This window comes from Chrysemys picta, chromosome 6 (assembly GCF_011386835.1).
Source record: "Chrysemys picta bellii isolate R12L10 chromosome 6, ASM1138683v2, whole genome shotgun sequence".
NCBI classification, from domain to species: domain Eukaryota; kingdom Metazoa; phylum Chordata; order Testudines; family Emydidae; genus Chrysemys; species Chrysemys picta.
The window spans coordinates 68,108,424-68,127,224 of NC_088796.1; the positions used below are offsets into that span (position 1 = coordinate 68,108,424).

General features: G+C 39.4%; 1 protein-coding gene and 1 long non-coding RNA gene across 20 annotated transcripts in view; one reads left to right on the forward strand and one right to left on the reverse strand.

Annotated features, from left to right (window-relative positions):
* The window catches only part of PJA2 (praja ring finger ubiquitin ligase 2), a 193,716-nt gene that overhangs the window by 146,589 nt on the left and 28,326 nt on the right, over positions 1 to 18,801 (reverse strand). For 14 of the 19 annotated variants that reach the window (XR_010588822.1, XM_065550295.1, XM_065550294.1 and 11 more), the window contains 2 exons: positions 8,565 to 8,765; positions 3,613 to 4,681 (listed from right to left, as the gene is read on the reverse strand). Coding sequence is in view for 18 of the 19 variants with exons in the window: in XM_065550286.1 (XP_065406358.1) it covers positions 3,613 to 4,681; positions 8,565 to 8,765 (1,270 nt within the window). In the remaining variant the exon portion in view is untranslated. Of the gene's footprint in view, positions 1 to 3,612; positions 4,682 to 8,564; positions 8,766 to 10,487; positions 10,512 to 18,801 lie in introns of those variants that run through there. The other 5 variants (XM_065550297.1, XM_065550298.1, XM_065550300.1 and 2 more) reach the window with 2 other exon arrangements.
* Positions 10,444 to 14,002, forward strand: LOC135972385 (uncharacterized). The gene is made up of 3 exons (XR_010588823.1): positions 10,444 to 10,761; positions 10,876 to 11,035; positions 11,451 to 14,002. It is a non-coding gene; the product is annotated as an uncharacterized LOC135972385 (long non-coding RNA).

Sequence of the window (18,801 nt, forward strand, 5' to 3'; positions counted from 1 at the left end):
TTTGGTTGCCCTCCGCTGGACTCTTTCCAATTTTTCCACATCCTTCTTGTAGTGTGGGGCCCAAAACTGGACACAGTATTCCAGATGAGGCCTCACCAATGTCGAATAAAGGGGAACGATCACGTCCCTCGATCTGCTGGCAATGCCCCTACTTATACAGCCCAAAATGCCATTAGCCTTCTTGGCAACAAGAGCACACTGTTGACTCATATCCAACTTCTCATCCACTGTGACCCCTAGGTCCTTTTCTGCAGAACTGCTACCTAGCCATTCGGTCCCTAGTCTGTAGCAGTGCATGGGATTCTTCCGTCCTAAGTGCAGGACTCTGCACTTGTCCTTGTTGAACCTCATCAGGTTTTTTTCGGCCCAATCCTCTAATTTGTCTAGGTCCCTCTGTATCCGATCCCTACCCTCTAGTGTATCTACCACGCCTCCTAGTTTAGTGTCATCTGCAAACTTGCTGAGAGTGCAGTCCACACCATCCTCCAGATCATTAATAAAGATATTAAACAAAACCGGCCCCAGGACCGACCCTTGGGGCACTCCGCTTGAAACCGGCTGCCAACTAGACATGGAGCCATTGATCACTACCCATTGAGCCCGACGATCTAGCCAGCTTTCTATCCACCTTACAGTCCATTCATCCAGCCCATACTTCTTTAACTTGGCGGCAAGAATACTGTGGGAGACCGTATCAAAAGCTTTGCTAAAGTCAAGGAATAACACATCCACTGCTTTCCCCTCATCCACAGAGCCAGTTATCTCATCATAGAAGGCAATTAGGTTAGTCAGGCACGACTTCCCCTTCGTGAATCCATGCTGACTGTTCCTGATCACTTTCCTCTCCTCTAAGTGTTTCATAATTGATTCCTTGAGGACCTGCTCCATGATTTTTCCAGGGACTGAGGTGAGGCTGACTGGCCTGTAGTTCCCCGGATCCTCCTTCTTCCCTTTTTTAAAGATGGGCACTACATTAGCCTTTTTCCAGTCATCTGGGACCTCCCCCAATCGCCATGAGTTTTCAAAAATAATGGCTAATGGCTCTGCAATCTCACCCGCCAACTCCTTTAGCACCCTCGGATGCAGCGCATCCGGCCCCATGGACTTGTGCACGTCCAGTTTTTCTAAATAGTCCCGAACCACTTCTTTCTCCACAGAGGGTTGGGGGTTGGTCACCTTCTCCCCATGCTGTACTGCCCAGTGCAGCAATCTGGGAGCTGACCTTGTGCGTGAAGACAGAGGCAAAAAAATCATTGAGTACATTAGCTTTTTCCACATTCTCGGTCACTAGGTTGCCTCCCTCATTCAGTAAGGGGCCCACACTTTCCTTGATTTTCTTCTTGTTGCTAACATACCTGAAGAAACCCTTCTTGTTACTCTTAACATCTCTTGCTAACTGCAACTCCAAGTGTGATTTGGCCTTCCTGATTTCACTCCTGCACGCCTGAGCAATATTTTTATACTCCTCCCTGGTCATTTGTCCAATCTTCCACTTCTTGTAAGCTTCTTTTTTGCGTTTAAGATCAGCAAGGATTTCACTGTTAAGCCAAGCTGGTCGCCTGCCATATTTACTATTCTTTCTACGCATCTGGATGGTTTGTTCCTGCAACCTCAATAAGGATTCTTTAAAATACAGCCAGCTCTCCTGGACCCCTTTGCCCTTCATGTTATTCTCCCAGGGGATCCTGCCCATCTGTTCCCTGAGGGAGTCAAAGTCTGCTTTTCTGACGTCCAGGGTCCGTATTCTGCTGCTCTCCTTTCTTCCTTGTGTCAGGATCCTGAACTCGACCATCTCATGGTCACTGCCTCCCAGGTTCCCATCCACTTTTGCTTCCCCTACTAGTTCTTCCCTGTTTGTGAGTAGCAGGTCAAGAAAAGCTTTGCCCCTAGTTGGTTCCTCCAGCACTTGCACCAGGAAATTGTCCCCTACACTATCCAAAAATTTCCTGGATTGCCTGTGCACCGCTGTATTGCTCTCCCAGCAGATATCAGGGTGATTAAAGTCTCCCATGAGAACCAGGGCCTGCGATCTAGCAACTTCTGCTAGTTGCCAGAAGAAAGCCTCGTCCACCTCATCCCCCTGGTCTGGTGGTCTATAGCAGACTCCAACCACGACATCACCCTTGTTGCTCACACTTCTCAACTTTATCCAGAGACTCTCAGGTTTTTCTGCAGTTTCATACCGGAGCTCTGAGCAGTCATACTCCTCTCTTACATACAACGCAACTCCCCCACCTTTTCTGCCCTGCCTGTCCTTCCTGAACAGTTTATATCCACTCCAGTCATGTGAGTTATCCCACCAAGTCTCTGTTATTCCAATCACATCATAGTTCCCTGACTGTGCCAGGACTTCCAGTTCTCCCTGCTTGTTTCCCAGGCTTCTTGCATTTGTATATAGGCACTTAAGATAACTCATCGATCGTCCCTCTTTCTCAGCATGAGACAGGAGTCCTCCCCTCTTGCGCTCTCCTGCTTGCGCTTCCTCCCAGGATCCCATTTCCCCACTTACCTCAGGGCTTCAGCCCTGCGGGAGGCACCTGCTGGGGCTCGGGGCTTCAGCCCCACTCCTGTTAAAAGCCCCAAGCCCCAGAAAGTGCACCCTGTGGGGCTGAAGCCCTGAGACCCCTCTCCTACTGAGCAGAAGCCCAGAGACCCCCGTCCCTACTGGGCAGAAACCCCTACCCCACCACCCCACTGCAAGGCAGAGGTCCTGAACTCCCCCCCCCTTTCTGGTAGGTGGAGAATGGGGAGAGTGGGGGGCTCCGTGAGCTGCACTTCAATGGTAAAGAGCTGCACGTGGCTCACAAACCACAGTTTGGCCACCCTTGTTACATAGGCTACTACAGAGGACTTCCGAAATTTCTCTTTATATTAGTTTAAATAGGCTTTCAAAAACAAAATGCTTACTTCACCCAACTGCATTTCCACAAACCAATCTTCAAAATATTTTATTTTGGAATGCAGGATGTTAACCTATGTTTCTGACAACTAAGAGTCCCATGGTGTGTGGAGGGCATTAGTTTACAGTACACTTTGGGCTGAATACAGAATGAAGACACTGAAACATAGCAGGAATGTCAGTTTTTCAGAAATCTAAAACCTCCTAGTACAATACACAACTGTAGCAGCTAAGTCTCCCTCTCTACATTACCCTGCACATCTTTTAAAAGAAATTCTTCTACAGCAGGAAATTTCAGATAGTATTCAGTAATCTTTCTCTACAAATAGCTGTATGCAGAAAATTATAATTCAATGTGGTTTTAAATGATCAATTTTGACTGAAGCACAAATACCTTACATATAAGTGGAATGAAAAACGGGCTGGTTGATATTTTAAAATTAAAAAACCCTATATGCAATGATGCATTTCTGGCTTTTGGTATAGCAGCAGATATTAATATTGCACAGCAATTTGAGGAGGAGAAAGATGGCAACTCATGACAAGGTTTTAGAGAGCATTTTTTTGTTTTGCCATTTTATATAATCATTCCCCAGATACTTTGTCTTTTTAAAACCACTACTACCTCATAATAGTTGCTAAAGTTATTCAGATTAGTACATTATTTTTACAAACTTAAGATGCTACAATACTGTATATATTAAAATTCTTACCTGTCTTCATCTTTGTTTGAACCAGGTAAATGCCTGCTGCAATCTTCAAATTCATCCCAGAAAGCACTATCATCTACTACACATGTTCTTTCTTGGCCGGTTACATTACTTTTTAGATCATTTTCTGTTTTCTTTTGAGTACCTTCGTAGTCTCTTGGGTCAAAGAACATACTGGAATTCATTTTTTCTTTGCTATTTCTCAAGGCATGTTCTGCACTGCCTTGCTGGGCTTGGAAAATTTCACTCCTTCTTCTAGTACTGCTTTTCTCCTCGTCATCACTAGTAAGTTTTTTTCTATCCAATGGGTTTGTAGCATTTTGTTTTCTAACTTTAGGTCTCACTACAAGTTCAGGTGAATTTCCTTGGTCAGTCTTGCCATCACTGGTATTCAGTTCATTACAAATCCCTACAGGGGTCCTGACGGCAACATCAGCTATAATTTTTCTCTGTTGTGTTTCACAACTGGCACTACCACTTAAGTTATTTTTTCCTATAGCTTCCTCTTCAGCAGGTGATTTTTTAAATGTCCTATTATTTCGATGGCCAAGATCTGAGTCTATGCTATAATATCTCATTGAAGGCACTGGTCCTTGTTCTTCAAAAACTTCTCTGGAAGCATTATGATTAAAAGTAGACAATCGTGACTGTATGCCATTGAAGGACTCTACCTCTTTCTCCAACTCAGAAAGCATGTGATCCAGTGTTTCCTGAAATAAGCCTGCTTCCTCTTTTGCTAACGAAAAATCAACTTGTCCACCATCATCCTCTCCATCACTGCTATCTGGCTCATAGGAGTCAATGTTTACAAAAGCAATTCCATTCTGACCATTCTGATCACTACACTCGCCAGAAGTATACTCTGCACAGTCCTCAGGAATTTTATCAGGATTCATACTGCTCCTTGAGGTTTGATTGCCTTCCTGATGGTAGTATACTGGAGAAAATGGTGATGTGTTTGTTTCGACAGTTTGCCTCAAAACAGTTCTACAAACAGGAACTTCAGATCCACCATTCTGTAATGAAGGTTCATCTGATAAAGCAGAACAAACTTGAACCAATGGATTGGGACCTTCATAGAAAATTGCAAGAAAGAATACATTGGAGTGATCAAACTGGATATGAAGTTTCTCATTAACAATGCTTGCTCATGAAAAAGCTGGCAGTTGACTGGAACAACAGTGCAATTGAATGATCAGGTACATTTATCACAGGTGTGCTTATGTGCAGCTAATATATCTTTGGTTCCATTTATTAAACTAAGCCTAAATGAACGAACCTAAATGATACAATTTCAGCTTTACTCATGAGAGCAGAAATACTTAAGAGTCCTATAAACAAAAACACATTTGCAGGAAAACTCTTTTAAATTGCTTTTAGGCAATGGAAGTTTGAGATGAGAATTATAGGAATTTAGTACATTTCAAAAGGTAAGGAAACTGAAAAATTTGCTGCTAATAATAATACTGCTAATAATTAGACTATCCATATATTAGTGGGCAAAAATGCACATTCTGCTAGGATTTGAAGAAGACATTTACTGGTACCATAAATGGGATTTTTATATAGGCATATTTTGTACTTTCAAGCAAGAATGCCATTCTTGATTTACAAGGAGAAATTAACAAGGAAAGTAAATGTAAAAGCTCCAGTTGGCAACAATGAGTGCACTGTAATTAGGTTTAATAGTAAAATTGAGGGTAGACTCCTCTGATGGTATGACAATGAACATCAAGAATAGCAGACTTTGAAAATGGAGGGGGAAAGCTAGAAAAAGGTTGAATAACTCAAAAAGTATAGCATCCGATCATCTCTGAAGTGAACAGTGACCTAAATCTTCAAAAGTGTGTACATTTTTGCATACCTCTGACTGATGCACATGCAAATCAGGGTTGGAACATTTATATTCAAGTTTGCATGGAAACTTCAAGTTGCATTCACAGCTCAGTGCATGCACTTATGAAATTTAAACTACTGTTAGAAGCACAGAAAGCTTGTATACATCTGAGAAAAGAATTTTGAATAAAGAAGAATGAAATATGCATGGTTAAATACATGGACCCAAGTACAGTCTTTTAAAAAAAGTATACGGAACACGGCATAAACAGAAAAATCTCTCTAATTTAAAATGTTATACATTATTCAAATACATAAGCAAACTAGGGAAATGTGATCTAGATTAAATTACTATAAGGTAGGTGCACAACTGATTGAAAGACAGTACTCAAAGAGTACTTATCAATGGTTTGCTGTTAAATTGGGAGGGCATATCTAGTGGAGTCCCACAGAGGTCAGTCCTGGGTCCAGTACTATTCAATATTTTCATTAATGACTTGGTAATGAAATAGAGAGTATGCAGAAAAAATCTGCAGATGACACTAAGCTGGGAGGGGTTGCAAGCACTTTGGACAACAGGTTTAACATTCAAAATGACTTTGGCAAGTTGAATTGGTTTGAATTCAACAAGATGAAATTCAATAAAGTACTTCACTTGAGGAAGGAAAAAAATCAAATGCACAAATACAAAATGGGGAATAATTGTCTAAATGGTAGTACTGCTGAAAAGGATCTCAAGGCTATTATGGACCACAAACTGAATATGAATTATCAATGTGATGCAAAAAAGGCTTATATGATTCTGGGGTATATTAATCGGAGTGTGGTATGTAAGACACAGGAGGTAACTGTCCTGCTCTACTTGGCACTGATGAGACCCCAGTTCTAGACACCACAATTTAGGAAAGACAAGGACAAACTGGAAAGAATCCAGAGGACAGCAACAAAAATGATAAAAAGGTTTAGAAAAACCCCACCTGTGAGGAAAGGTTGAAAAAAGTTAGCATGTTTAGTCTTGAGAAAAGAAGACCGAGGGGCGACCTGTAACAATCTTCCAATATGTTAAGGGCTGTTATAAAGAGGAAGGTGATTAATTGTTCTCCATGTCCACTGAAGGTAGGACAGGAAGTAATGGGCTTAATTTGCAGCAAAGGAGATTTAGGTTAAATATTAGGAAAAACTTTCTAACCATAGGGGTAGTTAAGCTCTGCAGTAGGCTTCCAGGGGAGGTCATGGAGTCCCCATCATTTGAAGCTTTTAAAAAAAGTTGGACAAACACCTGTCAGGGATGGTCTAGGTTTACATGGTCCCGCCACAGCACAAGTGGCTGGACTTGACTTCTCAAGTTCCCTTCCAGTCCTATATTTCTATGATTAGAATCCGGATGGCTGCTTGAGACTCTTGTATCACATAGACTCAGATTTCTGCAGAACCTTGAATTATAAGTGGCACAGATAGCGTCACCTCTAATTATGGTAGCCCAGCATTTTTATTTATCTCTTCAGTCTTATCTGAAAAAAAGATACTGCACATCCGAATGGGTGAGCTGATAGCACTTTCATTTCTGGAACACAAGGATGCGGGTTGTGGTTTCCCACACTAGAATTTGGGCTTACATGGCACGCTGTCATTGCAAAACTAAAAGGATATTGCTCTGTTAGAGGTGCTGCCTTTGATGAAACATTAAACTGAAGTCCCTTCTATCTATTTCTTGTGGTTGTTTAAGTAGATATTGTAGATGGCATGGAATTTAGCAGGGGATAACTCCTGTGTTTTGGTCAGTACTCTCAATATAAAATGAGAATCAGCTTGGAAACATGCAAGCTCATACATCTGGGAATGAAATAATCCAAAACACAAATATTCATTGACAGGGAAAAATATGGAAAATAGAAATGCCAAGAAGAGACTTAAGGGTTATAGACCACAGCACATTACTATTAGACATGAGTTTACAAGGAAATATTGCAGCAAAAAGTCAATGAAAATTTGAGCTACATCTGTAGAAGATCACATTATGGAACAGGGAAGTAATATTCCTTTTAACCATATACCTCCTCTGAACACCTGAAACAATATGTTCAGCGTGGGCACTTCATTATCTAAAAAGATAGTGACAAACTAGAGTCAGTTCAGACAAAAAAAAAAAGCAACAAAAATAGTCATGGGGTTAGCATTGAGCTACCAGAAAACTAAGATGCAAATAAGGTAAATATTTGCATACAACTCACTCTGAACATTTGAAAGATGTAAACACAAAAGGGGAACAGGAATTTCTCAGCATAATAAAAGAAGCTTTCAAAAACAATAGAATGAAATTATGCGACGAGTTTCCAAAAAAGTGAGATCTTCTGGTTGTGGAATAGTCTCTTAAGTGAAAGAGTGGTAAATATTACTTGGCATATTTAAGACTAGACTGCAAAAACATTTACTAACATACAATCGACTCAAAAGAAGGGGTATTATACATATGATTTAATAGGTCATTTTGAATTTCTAGATTCAATTATTCTAACTGAATGCTACTTTAACCTCATGAACTATTGATGAAGTTTAAAATTAGCAAACCAAAGAAAACTGAATATTCATGAAAACGGGAAAATAATGTCCATTTGCTATTTCAATATTTCTTTTTCTCTCATTTTTCTTGTAAATATTTATATATAGTCGAATTAATTTCTGGTGTAGCTCTGCTAAGTCAATGGACTTGCATGATGGAAGAATTTGGCTCATGAAATGTAAAGTATTTTGTTTTCTAGCTCTTTGTGGCAGCAAATAAACATGATGTATTTTCCTCTTACATGGGAATTATTCAAGAATCTGGTGCTGGGGTAAGATTTCTGTAATAATATAAGATTTCTATAATATATTCATGGTTACAATTATGTTTTATGAGATTTTATTAAATTTAAATCTTTCAGTGTTGCTCTACTTTATTTTATGAAGTAAATTTAAACATTTCAGGATAAATACTATTTTTCATTAAACTTCACATTGAGTTTTTGATGCAGAACATATGAACTATTGTTTGTTCATATGACTTTAACCATTCTATACATTTCCATTTCCCTTCCCTCCCAAAGAAAATGTGTCTCAGTTTGAAATTACAGAGCACGCACATAAAGACTTCTCTTTTTGAACATCGTCTAATTCTAATCCTTCACATTCTCCATTCTGTTGGCTTGAATTTCTGTCTTGATTCATCAAAGATGGTCTAAAACTGACATACGCATGTCTTCTTCCATATCTTCTCCCTGTAATGGTCTGATATCCTCCGGCTGGTTTGGGCCAGGCAGGTTTGCCAGCTTCTTGACCCATTGCTGCAAGAGATAAAACAGGAAAAATTGAATACATTAGATAAGAGAGATAAGAAAACAAAAATCCATTCACCTCCTTCTCCTTACAGTTGGATTTGTTTGAGCAAGGAATCATTTTCCACTATAAATAGGAAACATGGGAAATGTAAATTGTTGAAGTGCGCTGGCGTGAACATTAAAAAAAAAATCTATATATAATCAAGTAAACACTACCAGTTTACATTTTAGTTCTTTTGATGCTAATGGCATATAAAAGTATACTTGAATCAGACTTTTCTCCTTATTTTAAATAATATTTACTAATTAGAGCCTGTCAGGATAAAAAGACAGACTCTGCAGTAAATAAAGGCTTAAAAACAAACACTGGGCCAAACTCATCCCTAATATAACTCAACTGAAATCAGGAATTAGTCTGACACAGTAAATTTTGCTCTATTCCTGATTTGTATCATTCCTCATCCCTTTCATTTCTCTGAGTGACATGAATATCTCAATCTGGAACACTCAGTACCGTAAAATTAGGGTTTAGTTATTTGATAAACCATCCAGTAGTTATTTGATAAACTGTAGCTCACATCCAGTATTTCATAAGAAGTTCTGATTTAAGAATTGCTGCCTCAAAGAAAATTTTTTACTTGTATGAGCCAGGTAAGGCAACAACTGTAAAAGGGCAGAACTAAACATTGCACAATCCACCCCTGTGAGGTCAATAGATTATATCTAAAATTCAAATCTTCACTACAAACACCTTCTGATTTATGTGATTAGGCTTTTTCCTTATATATGCAAAAATTTACAAATAAAGAACACAGAACACTTGATTGCTCTTCCTTAAATGACATGCATTGGTGCTAATGGGTCTGACATTTGACATAACCATAAGAAGTTTTATCACAAACTTAAGTACTGTTGAAAATAAACACAACAGAAACAACACAAAAGTCAGCTGGCTCCAGTTAGTCTCTCTCTGGTGGGGAAAAATATTGGTAGTCAGACCACATCTTCTAGAATAAACATTTCAGGTCACAAGGGTGTAGTGATGGATTCTTTACATTACGTAACTTAATTAAGTGTAGCCATGCAAAGTAATAACCCAGGTGGGATCTTATTATGGTAAAAAGATCCAGGCTAAATGGATCCTACTGACTTTACCAAGAAGATACACTCAAAAGTATAAGAAAACTTGAATAGGAAAAAATGCTGATATACTAGATATTACAAATGTTTCTGGTGCAATGTTAATTCCATTTGCAGTCTGCCTGATATAAAAATGCTCATGTTGCATAATTTCCCCAGTTAATGTAATTAAAAGTCCAATACTTCAGAAGTTCAGCAGCTTTCTTTGGGGTTACATATAAGCAATTTTTCCAGTCAATAGCCATCGAAATGCAGATGGGGCAAGGACAAGAGGGAGTTTAGTTTCTCTGAGAGTCCACATTCACAGACAGCAAATATTTTTGGAGTTCAAATGGAAGTTCTATTTTTCCCAGCTGTTACAAGTATTCTTTCTTTAAGAACCATGCTCAGTTCAGTGGAGACAAGCAGGATAAAGTTGTTTGTTTAGACATATGATGCCACTGATCAGGGGGTTTCCTCATGTGCACTCAAGCGCTTTTTCCACTACCAAAGTTAGAACCTATATTACGTCAACTGTCAGGAATGGTGCAGCTGCACAGGTGGCAACAGCATAAATATTAAGAGTAGATGGGGTGCTGGTGTTTTTACCTCTCTCATAAAACCCTACACCATTGCTGAAGCATGTATTCATTATGCCAACACAGACACACCAAAGGAGGCAATTTTTTGTTCCAAACAGGATGAAGCAGAGCCTGCCCTTAGAAAAAAATGTGGTAAGGAAAAAAAAAGGATTTTTTCTTCCCTGGAGCTTCTCAACTAAGATATCACCCTTTAAAAACTTCAACTGAAGAAATGGATGTAGAAGGACTACTTATTTCAAACTAAGGGCTATAGCTTCCAGCAGAAGCCATTTGGGCTGCAGGTATGTCAATATTCTCAACGAAAAGTGTAAAGACATGTAACTGTTGTGATTTTAGAGTGTAATCTGGATACTAGAAGTTTTTTTTGTGGAAGACAATGGTTATATTGTTTTCAGTTTTAAAAGGTGTATCTGGAGAATTTCTGGCTGGTGAACACAAAGAAAGATGAGTGCAAGATAAACATTAATGGAATAATTTCACATAAGTCTTAAGAACTCAGTTACAAAGCATCTATAAAGCAACTTAAAGGAGAACCAAGTTACGCCTCAATTACAGGTTGGTAAATATAAGATATTATTCATGTCAAGTTGGGAAACATACACATTTGGAAGATACTGGGAGATTCTCTCTCAATTTAAGGACTTCTCTTGTGCTTGAACTTTATCACTAAGAGAAGGCACTATGTGAGTCTGGATCTTGTTACTTATGCTTTTTCTGAGAAGTTATTTAAAGCAAATAGCAGCTTAAATAAACTATTTAAATAAGGAATCATTTTATTATTTATGCTTCATTACTGAAGATATGGAGAGCCATTACGGGTGACCTATTCTCATTTTGGAGCAGTATTATAAACTTACATATACTTTAATCTATACACTAAATGCACATCAAGTTTCATGAGGTTTACAGGAATTCCTGAAGGCTGAAAGAAAGACTTTCAGGATCACATTTTCCCCCTTTTATTTTTCAGAGTTGGAGTGACTTTAGCACTCAAGAAAGGTACTAAATCAACAATCATGGAAGCTGAGGTCCTCTATTTATCCCATGATGTACAGCATGGACAGTGGGAGAGCAAACTTCCCTATACTACTCTACCAACATGCCTCAATTCTGCTCTGTGATGGGCCTCTTCTAAGGATTAGAGATCAGTGCAGTTTCCTTACCCACTCAATCCTTGGCTTTTCTTGCTAACAAAGATGCCAGATGTATTCACACTTCTGTCACTAAGAACTGTAGTTAGCTAATGAACTCATTCACATGAATCAGCTTTTGAAGATGAGAGCCTTCAAGTAATTATTGACCTCAGAACTAAGATTTTATATAATTTATACGCGCAACAAAATTTTCATAGTTGATTCTCTGTATCGCATTGGCTCTTTTTGGCATAGTATCATGTTGCAAGCCCCTATCTAGTTTACTGTCCATTACATTATCTAGATCCTTTTCAGCATTCCAACTACCTCTTGCTCACTCAATCTGTGTTTCTGAATATGTTTTAGAACCATTATACTTCCCCACCACCACAGCCATGTGAACCATTCAAACGTAAAACAAACCCTCCTGGTCATGTTGCCAATATACTGAAGTGCTGAGCAAGTACTGTAGCTAAGTATAGCACCACACATCTGTCTGTGGAAGCCATCACTATAGAAAAACAATTCAACAGTTAAAAGCAGCAACATTTACACAGAAGATTAAGGCCTAATATTTTTTTAAAAAAAAAAATCTTCTCTTGTAGGTGCCAGATTCATTTGACTTTTCAAGCCTCTGGCCAAGTGGCCAATTTCCCATCACAGCATCTAACTTTGGGCCCTCTTTTGTTTCCACCATTCTTCCCACTTTCTTGGGAAAGCAACACAATTCCCAAAGCACTGCCTGAGTCTGCCAGTGAGCCACTAACCATAGTGTAGCTCTGGAGCAACAGCAAAGAAGATAAATCATCATTTATTATGTTTCAAATGACAAAAGCCTTTCAGCTATTTACAAGTGTGCTGTGGTTGTCTGAATAGCTAAGACATTTTAAAGCTACAAATAGCATCTTATCCTCACTGGTGTCAATGCAGCACTACATCCAGTAACAAAGGGTCTGGCCCAAGTTTCGGCAATAGCAGAAATGTCTTACTGCCACAGATTTTGATTGAGATTGCTTTTTGGGCAATGCTTAAGTAATCAGTTTGCTTTTCCTCGATCTATACACAGCCTATGATGTGATGATTAGACACATGGGGGGCTTGCATGCAGAGTAGGTTTAATATCGGGAAAAGGGAAGTTAGCATGCAGAAATTATTTTTTTAAATTTCCATTTATGTTGACATACCTCCTTTTCTATTCCCCCACTGATACAAGAGATTTTTGAGCTGCTTTACTCTGGTTACTGAATACAGTATTAAGAACATTGCCCTGCCACCATTAGCTGAAGCAAGGGAAATATAGAAATAAAATTAAATTAGTAAAAATTGGAGTGGCAGCAGTAGATCTTAACATCAAGATGCATAAAGTGTGTGTGTGTTTATACATAACGGAAGTAAGAATTGTTTATAGTCATAAGTATTTAATAATTTATAAAAGGCAGTTTCAAGCAGTTATAGCTAGGAATAGTAAAAATGGCGGTCTGGGGTAGTCACAGTCAGAAACGCTAGGATGGCGGTCTTGGAGCAATTCGGCCTATGGCAAGCATGCAGCCTGAGATTAAACGCAGGTCACTCCAAAACCTGAAGGGAGGGGTCAGTCTGGCAAGGCACAAGTTTACAACTAGGCCTGGCTTTGATTGACAGACATCTAGCAGCTATGATTGGTTTGTAAGAACTAACCAATCAGAGAGGGCTTAAAGATGATTGGAGAATAGGTATGCGAATGATAAGGATTAAGAGACTAACCAATCAGAATAGGCCAAAAACTGTATATAAAGCAGAGAGCTGACAGACTTGAATCAGCAGAAGGAAGAGATCAGGAGTAGAAGGTGGAGAAGTAGGAGAAGAAGAGGGTAGATCAGAAGGAAGAGTGAAATCACTAAAGAGAGTAGAAGAGAGTTAGGTTTTTGTGACGGAAGAAAAAATCACTGCAAGCACTGGTGCAGAAGCGGCAGCAGTGGAGAAAGGGCAGCCGAGAAGCAGCCTTGGTGCGAAGACAGAACAGAAGGACTCCTTCTGGCAGAGCAGAGGGAAGAGAAGCCTGCGGAAAGTAAGCACGACAGCCATAGTATAAAAAATAAAATAGAAATAAGGTTCAGACGTGTGTATGCTGGGAATAATAAAATTGGATGCATCTGTATGTATGTTTGTTGCTATGTATAAAGTTTAGTGTTTAATTAAAACTGATGTCAGCATCCTACACATGATTGATCACCGCATGTAGAACATACTCAAAGCCATTTCCGTGACATTGCAATATTGGGTACTTTAATGCGCATACTTGTGCTAACAGGAATTGTGTTTTGGTTTCTTAATGTATGCTTTAAAAACAAACATTTATTGTATTGAGGAATATTAATACATTAAATAAAGGATATTTTGTTTTCGAAGATTACTGCCTGATTCTCAATCCTTCAAGCAGCAGGCTGTATCCATGTCCTCCCAAGGGTAAAGAGTTACTTTTCTGGGGAGTTTCCTGAAGGGCATAGGGGAAACCCTGGTAAAACTCTGGCAATTCCTCGAGGGCAGGCCATATCCTTTCACCTACCAAAATAGATAACTGAGTTACTGAAATAGGCAAGCCATTGTGAGGGTGACTCAAGTCTGGTTTTGGGGGTAATACTACTTCTATTATAAATGAAAAGTTGCTTACTTGTGTCAGTGCAACTCAGCAGAGCCCTGCCAGAAGAGTCTTTAAGTAGAGAAATCGTGTACTAACACCTCCTCCTGCCTCCTTAGTCCATCGAAGGAATTGTTTTTTTTGTCCATAAAGTCTCTATAGTTTGATGTCAATCACATATTATCTTCACTTAGTATCTTTCCAGACATTTTCACAACTTGCCGAGCCCACTTCAGCAACCAAGACAAACTTACTGATAAATAGATACGGTTCATGTGGTCAGTCACTCGTTTTACTCAATCCACTCACCCCTAGTTATAGCCCAAAAAATCTTTTCAAACACTTGCATCAAAAGCATTTCATGCATCCCCAGGCCCACCAATAGCAATTCCGGGCCCCAGGGCAGAACAGTCAAAGGGCCCCCAGTCCGCCTGACATTTGGGCGGTGCTACACCTGTGCTGGCTGGTGCCCAGTGAGCTTCCGGCTGTGCTGCTGGGAGTATTCTTCTGGCACGGCCAGGGCTTCCACATGCCCGGCTGCCTTCACCACCACTAGGCGCCCTGCCAGAGGTGACTAGTGGGAGACACAAAGGGGAACACCAGCTAAGGAGATGGACATGTGACACCCCCACGTGATCTCCCATGTGACTCCGCCTCGCCCCCAGCCCAAGGCCACCGCGCTCTCCCTGTCCTCTCCTTCCCATCCTATGTTACCTGAGCGGGGGGGCTCTATCCTTCTGCTGCAACAGCCTGGCTCCCCCTGGCTGTTCAGCTGCTCTTCCGGCAGCCAGGTTCCAGAGCCATTTCCGGATGCTGCCTGGTGCAGCACAGCAGCTGCCTGGGAGAGTGCTTGGCTGCGACAGCAGCAGGCCACCCCTGCAGGCTCAGCTTCTGGTGACAGTGGCCAAGCAAGCTAGAGCGCCTCCCCTCCGCATGCTCAGAATTGGCTCCTGTCCAGAGAAGCTGAGCCTGGGTAGGGAGAGGGCTGCTGCTGTCGCCGCTCCCTGCCTTGCCCAGGCTCAGCTTCTGGGGACAGGAGCCGACTCTGAGCATACCGAGGAGGGCCCCGGGCTCACTCGGCCGCTGTCCCTAGAGAAGCTGAACCCCAGGGCAGCCGCTGCGCTGCACCAGGCAGCATGGCCAGAAGAGGAGAGGCTCTGGCACCGCCCCATCTCTTCCCTTCTGGCTAAACTAACTTTTGACAGTGTTTTGCAGGTGCAGAGAGAATATTTTCTTCATTTCAGTTTACTCAACCAGTTCAGTTCAATGACTACTTCATTCAAAGTTAAGAAACCAGGAAAGTTTGTTTTCCTCTTCCAATCGATTAATAAAATGGAGGCATGAAAGGGTAGGATCTACTAGCTCTAACGCCTTAACAGACATTGGGTGACCAGAAACAATCGTCTCAATTTATAATACTGCCTTTGTTTAAACACAGCAATTAGTTTTAAGTGTAAAATATGTTCTGATAAATCTTTTTCTTATGTATCAAGCACATTTAAGGTAATTTTATTTAATTAATACAGCCCAAATTTATTTTGTGTCTGTGCATTTTTGATTGAATTCCAATTTTCATCCAAATAGAGTTTGACACACAAATCACAAGTAAAAAATTAATCTATTAAATAAGAAATGTATCCTTCACCATTTTCTAATAAAAAAATAAAAATTAAGACTGAATAAATATATGTTAAGCTATATAACTGCTTAAGTCAATTTGTAAAGATATAGTGTATTCCTTTTAGTTATTAAAAAGAACCACCAAATTTAGCATAAAAAGGCTAGAATTAGTAGCATTTAGTGTCAAGACTAGAGTTAGTTTCAAATCAACATGCTTTAATGGTTATCAACCAATGAAATAACTAAAAAGTACAAATGTAAAACAAAGATTAAAAGTAATGATTTAAATCAAGGTTTTCTGTTCTGTTTGATTTGATTTAAATCAATCCCCCCTGTCTGAGATCCTGAAAATCTGGTCTTATGTTCCTAGCACTTCCTCCAATCCTGTTTTTAAACATCAAGCAATTAAGTTTCCTCCACTTCCTTTGAAAGACACTTCCACAGTCCAAACGATCTTGAGCTCTAGACATTTTTCCAGATATTCTGATTAAAGTTTTCCCGTACTTAATTTCATCCCAACACATCTAGTTTCATCCCTTTAAATCACTCTAAATAAATCCTCTCCTTTCTTGGTATATATATTCTCTCCTCTGACCTACTACTTTTAGCTATCACTAAACCAAGAAACATTTAGTAATTTTAGTCTTTCCAGCCACTTGAAGTCATTTTCATTGCCTTTTCCTGGACTCCTTCCCATATATCTTTAGCTTGCTAATATGGATGATTCCAGAACAGAATGCAGTATTTCAGATGAAAGCTCAGACCTTTATAGTGCTGGACTATCACATCCTTCCTCTGTGACATCAGTGTCTACACAGCCCAAAATTGCACTGGTCTTTTTTGCTGCCATATAATATTGCAAAGTTAGCTAACCTGCTGTCAGACATCAAACCTATGTCACTTTTTCAAACGTCTCTTCCACTAACTATTTTGATCTACAATATTTTACAATTATTCAAGCTATAATTTCATTTTTTCCCGTTACCTGCCATATTTCCATCCATTTTAAGGCTTGGTCTACACTAGCAACTTATGTCAATATACCATAGTTATGGACCTAACTCCTGGTGTAGACAGTGCCCTCCAGTTGACATATCTATCATCTTTCAGGGAGGCAGAGTACCTATGCCAACAGGAAAAGCCCCCCCCCCCATCAGCATAGGTAGCATCTTCACTGAAGAGCTACAGTGATGCAGCTTTGCCACCACAGCATTTTAAGTGTACACAAGCCCTGAGTCTCTTGGGGAATTTTTTCTCTCTTCTGTCACCTAGCAAAGCATGGTATTCAATTTTGCAACCGTTATGTCCAACCTCCTTTGAAAATATTAAAACAACACATAACATTATTCCTCCCCCACACTTTGAAGTTGGAAAAATTGAGTTGGAGAGGCCAAGTGATCCATCGAAGGTCACATATCAACATAGTAGCAAAGAACAGTTGACAGTCCAGGTTTACCAAATTCCAGTCCAAGGCCTTATATCCATTGGATTAGGTGGCCCCACCTAACAACGATTCCTGCTACATCTGATTTGACACTTCTATCAATTCAATACGCTGCTATTTTCATTAATCTTAGGGCAGGTCTACCATTAAAACACTGCATCGGTGCACAGCTTCTTCTGTCAACATATACTGATCTATCCCCCCATCTAGACAGCACTAACAACATTGCTCAGGGGTGTGGATTTTTTCACACCCCTGAGCAACATAGTTCTACTGATATAGATCTGTAGTATAGAGCTGGCCTTAGTTTTCTCCAGCAGCCAGTTTTTCAAGCCATGTGACAGCACTGACCAAGTTAATCTGAATCAATTTTTCAAATACACGATAGAACATGTTCTACTCATGGTGGATTTGATTTAAATCAAATTTATTTAAATTATGATTTAAATCACTAGTCAGGAAGTCTTGATTTAATCATGGATTTCTACATAAAAGTGCATTCCTGTTGGTTGTTATAACCTTAATACATATTCTTCACAACTCAGAGATAGATGTAGGTTTCATTTTTAGAAGGTACATACTATACATTTTTAAGTGATTTATTTTGAAAACTTTTCAGATTTGTTTTACAGCTATATCAGAAAATGAATGATTGTTTGGTTATTTCATTTACCAAAAGGTAATTGAAGCAGATATTTATGAAGTCATTGGGAGGTGAACTATCTCCAATCCAACAGGTTAATCATGAATAATTGGAGGATTTTCTTGTCATGATGTATTAGGAGGAGAACATCACCAGACAGACATTTAAATTGTTTTATTTAACTAAAACAACAATGTTATGTATTCTGGATTTTTTTCTTCAACAGCAAACATAATATTTTAACAAAAAAAGCACATGAATTTTTGAATTTAGTTAAACATTCACATTTTTTAAAATCAGGTTTGTTTTTGTTAAAATTGTTTTTAACTACAATTGTTGAATGAAATATTTAAAACAAAAAAAATTAAATCGATTATGTCAGCCAGGTCAACATGAGAAACTTAAAATATTGGCTTCTGCAGCTAACTCAGTCATCTTCACCTTCATTTTCCTGTTTGTTCATAATCTGGAAAAGAAAAACAAGCTTTCCTGCTTTTTCAGGACCCAAACGATTTCTCAATTTGGAATGAATTAGTCCAAAGGAAGAAAATATTCTTTCTACACTAGCAAAAGAAGCTACTGCTGTTAAAAGTGATGATCACTTCAACAGTCTCTGAATCCAAGTGCTTAAGTGACTTCCACCGGTTCACTGGTGTGATTTTCTTTAAAACATCATCAGCAAACATATATTTCTTGAATGGTTCTTATTCTCAAACTGGGTCTCTTTTACGGCCTGCTGCCATTATAGGTTTTCCCTTCTGTGGTTACACTCCCATTTTTTGATGATTCCCCATTGACAATTGTTTTTTGAGATCTGTCAGTTAGCCAATTCTTAATCCATTAAGGTATATTTTATTGATATTG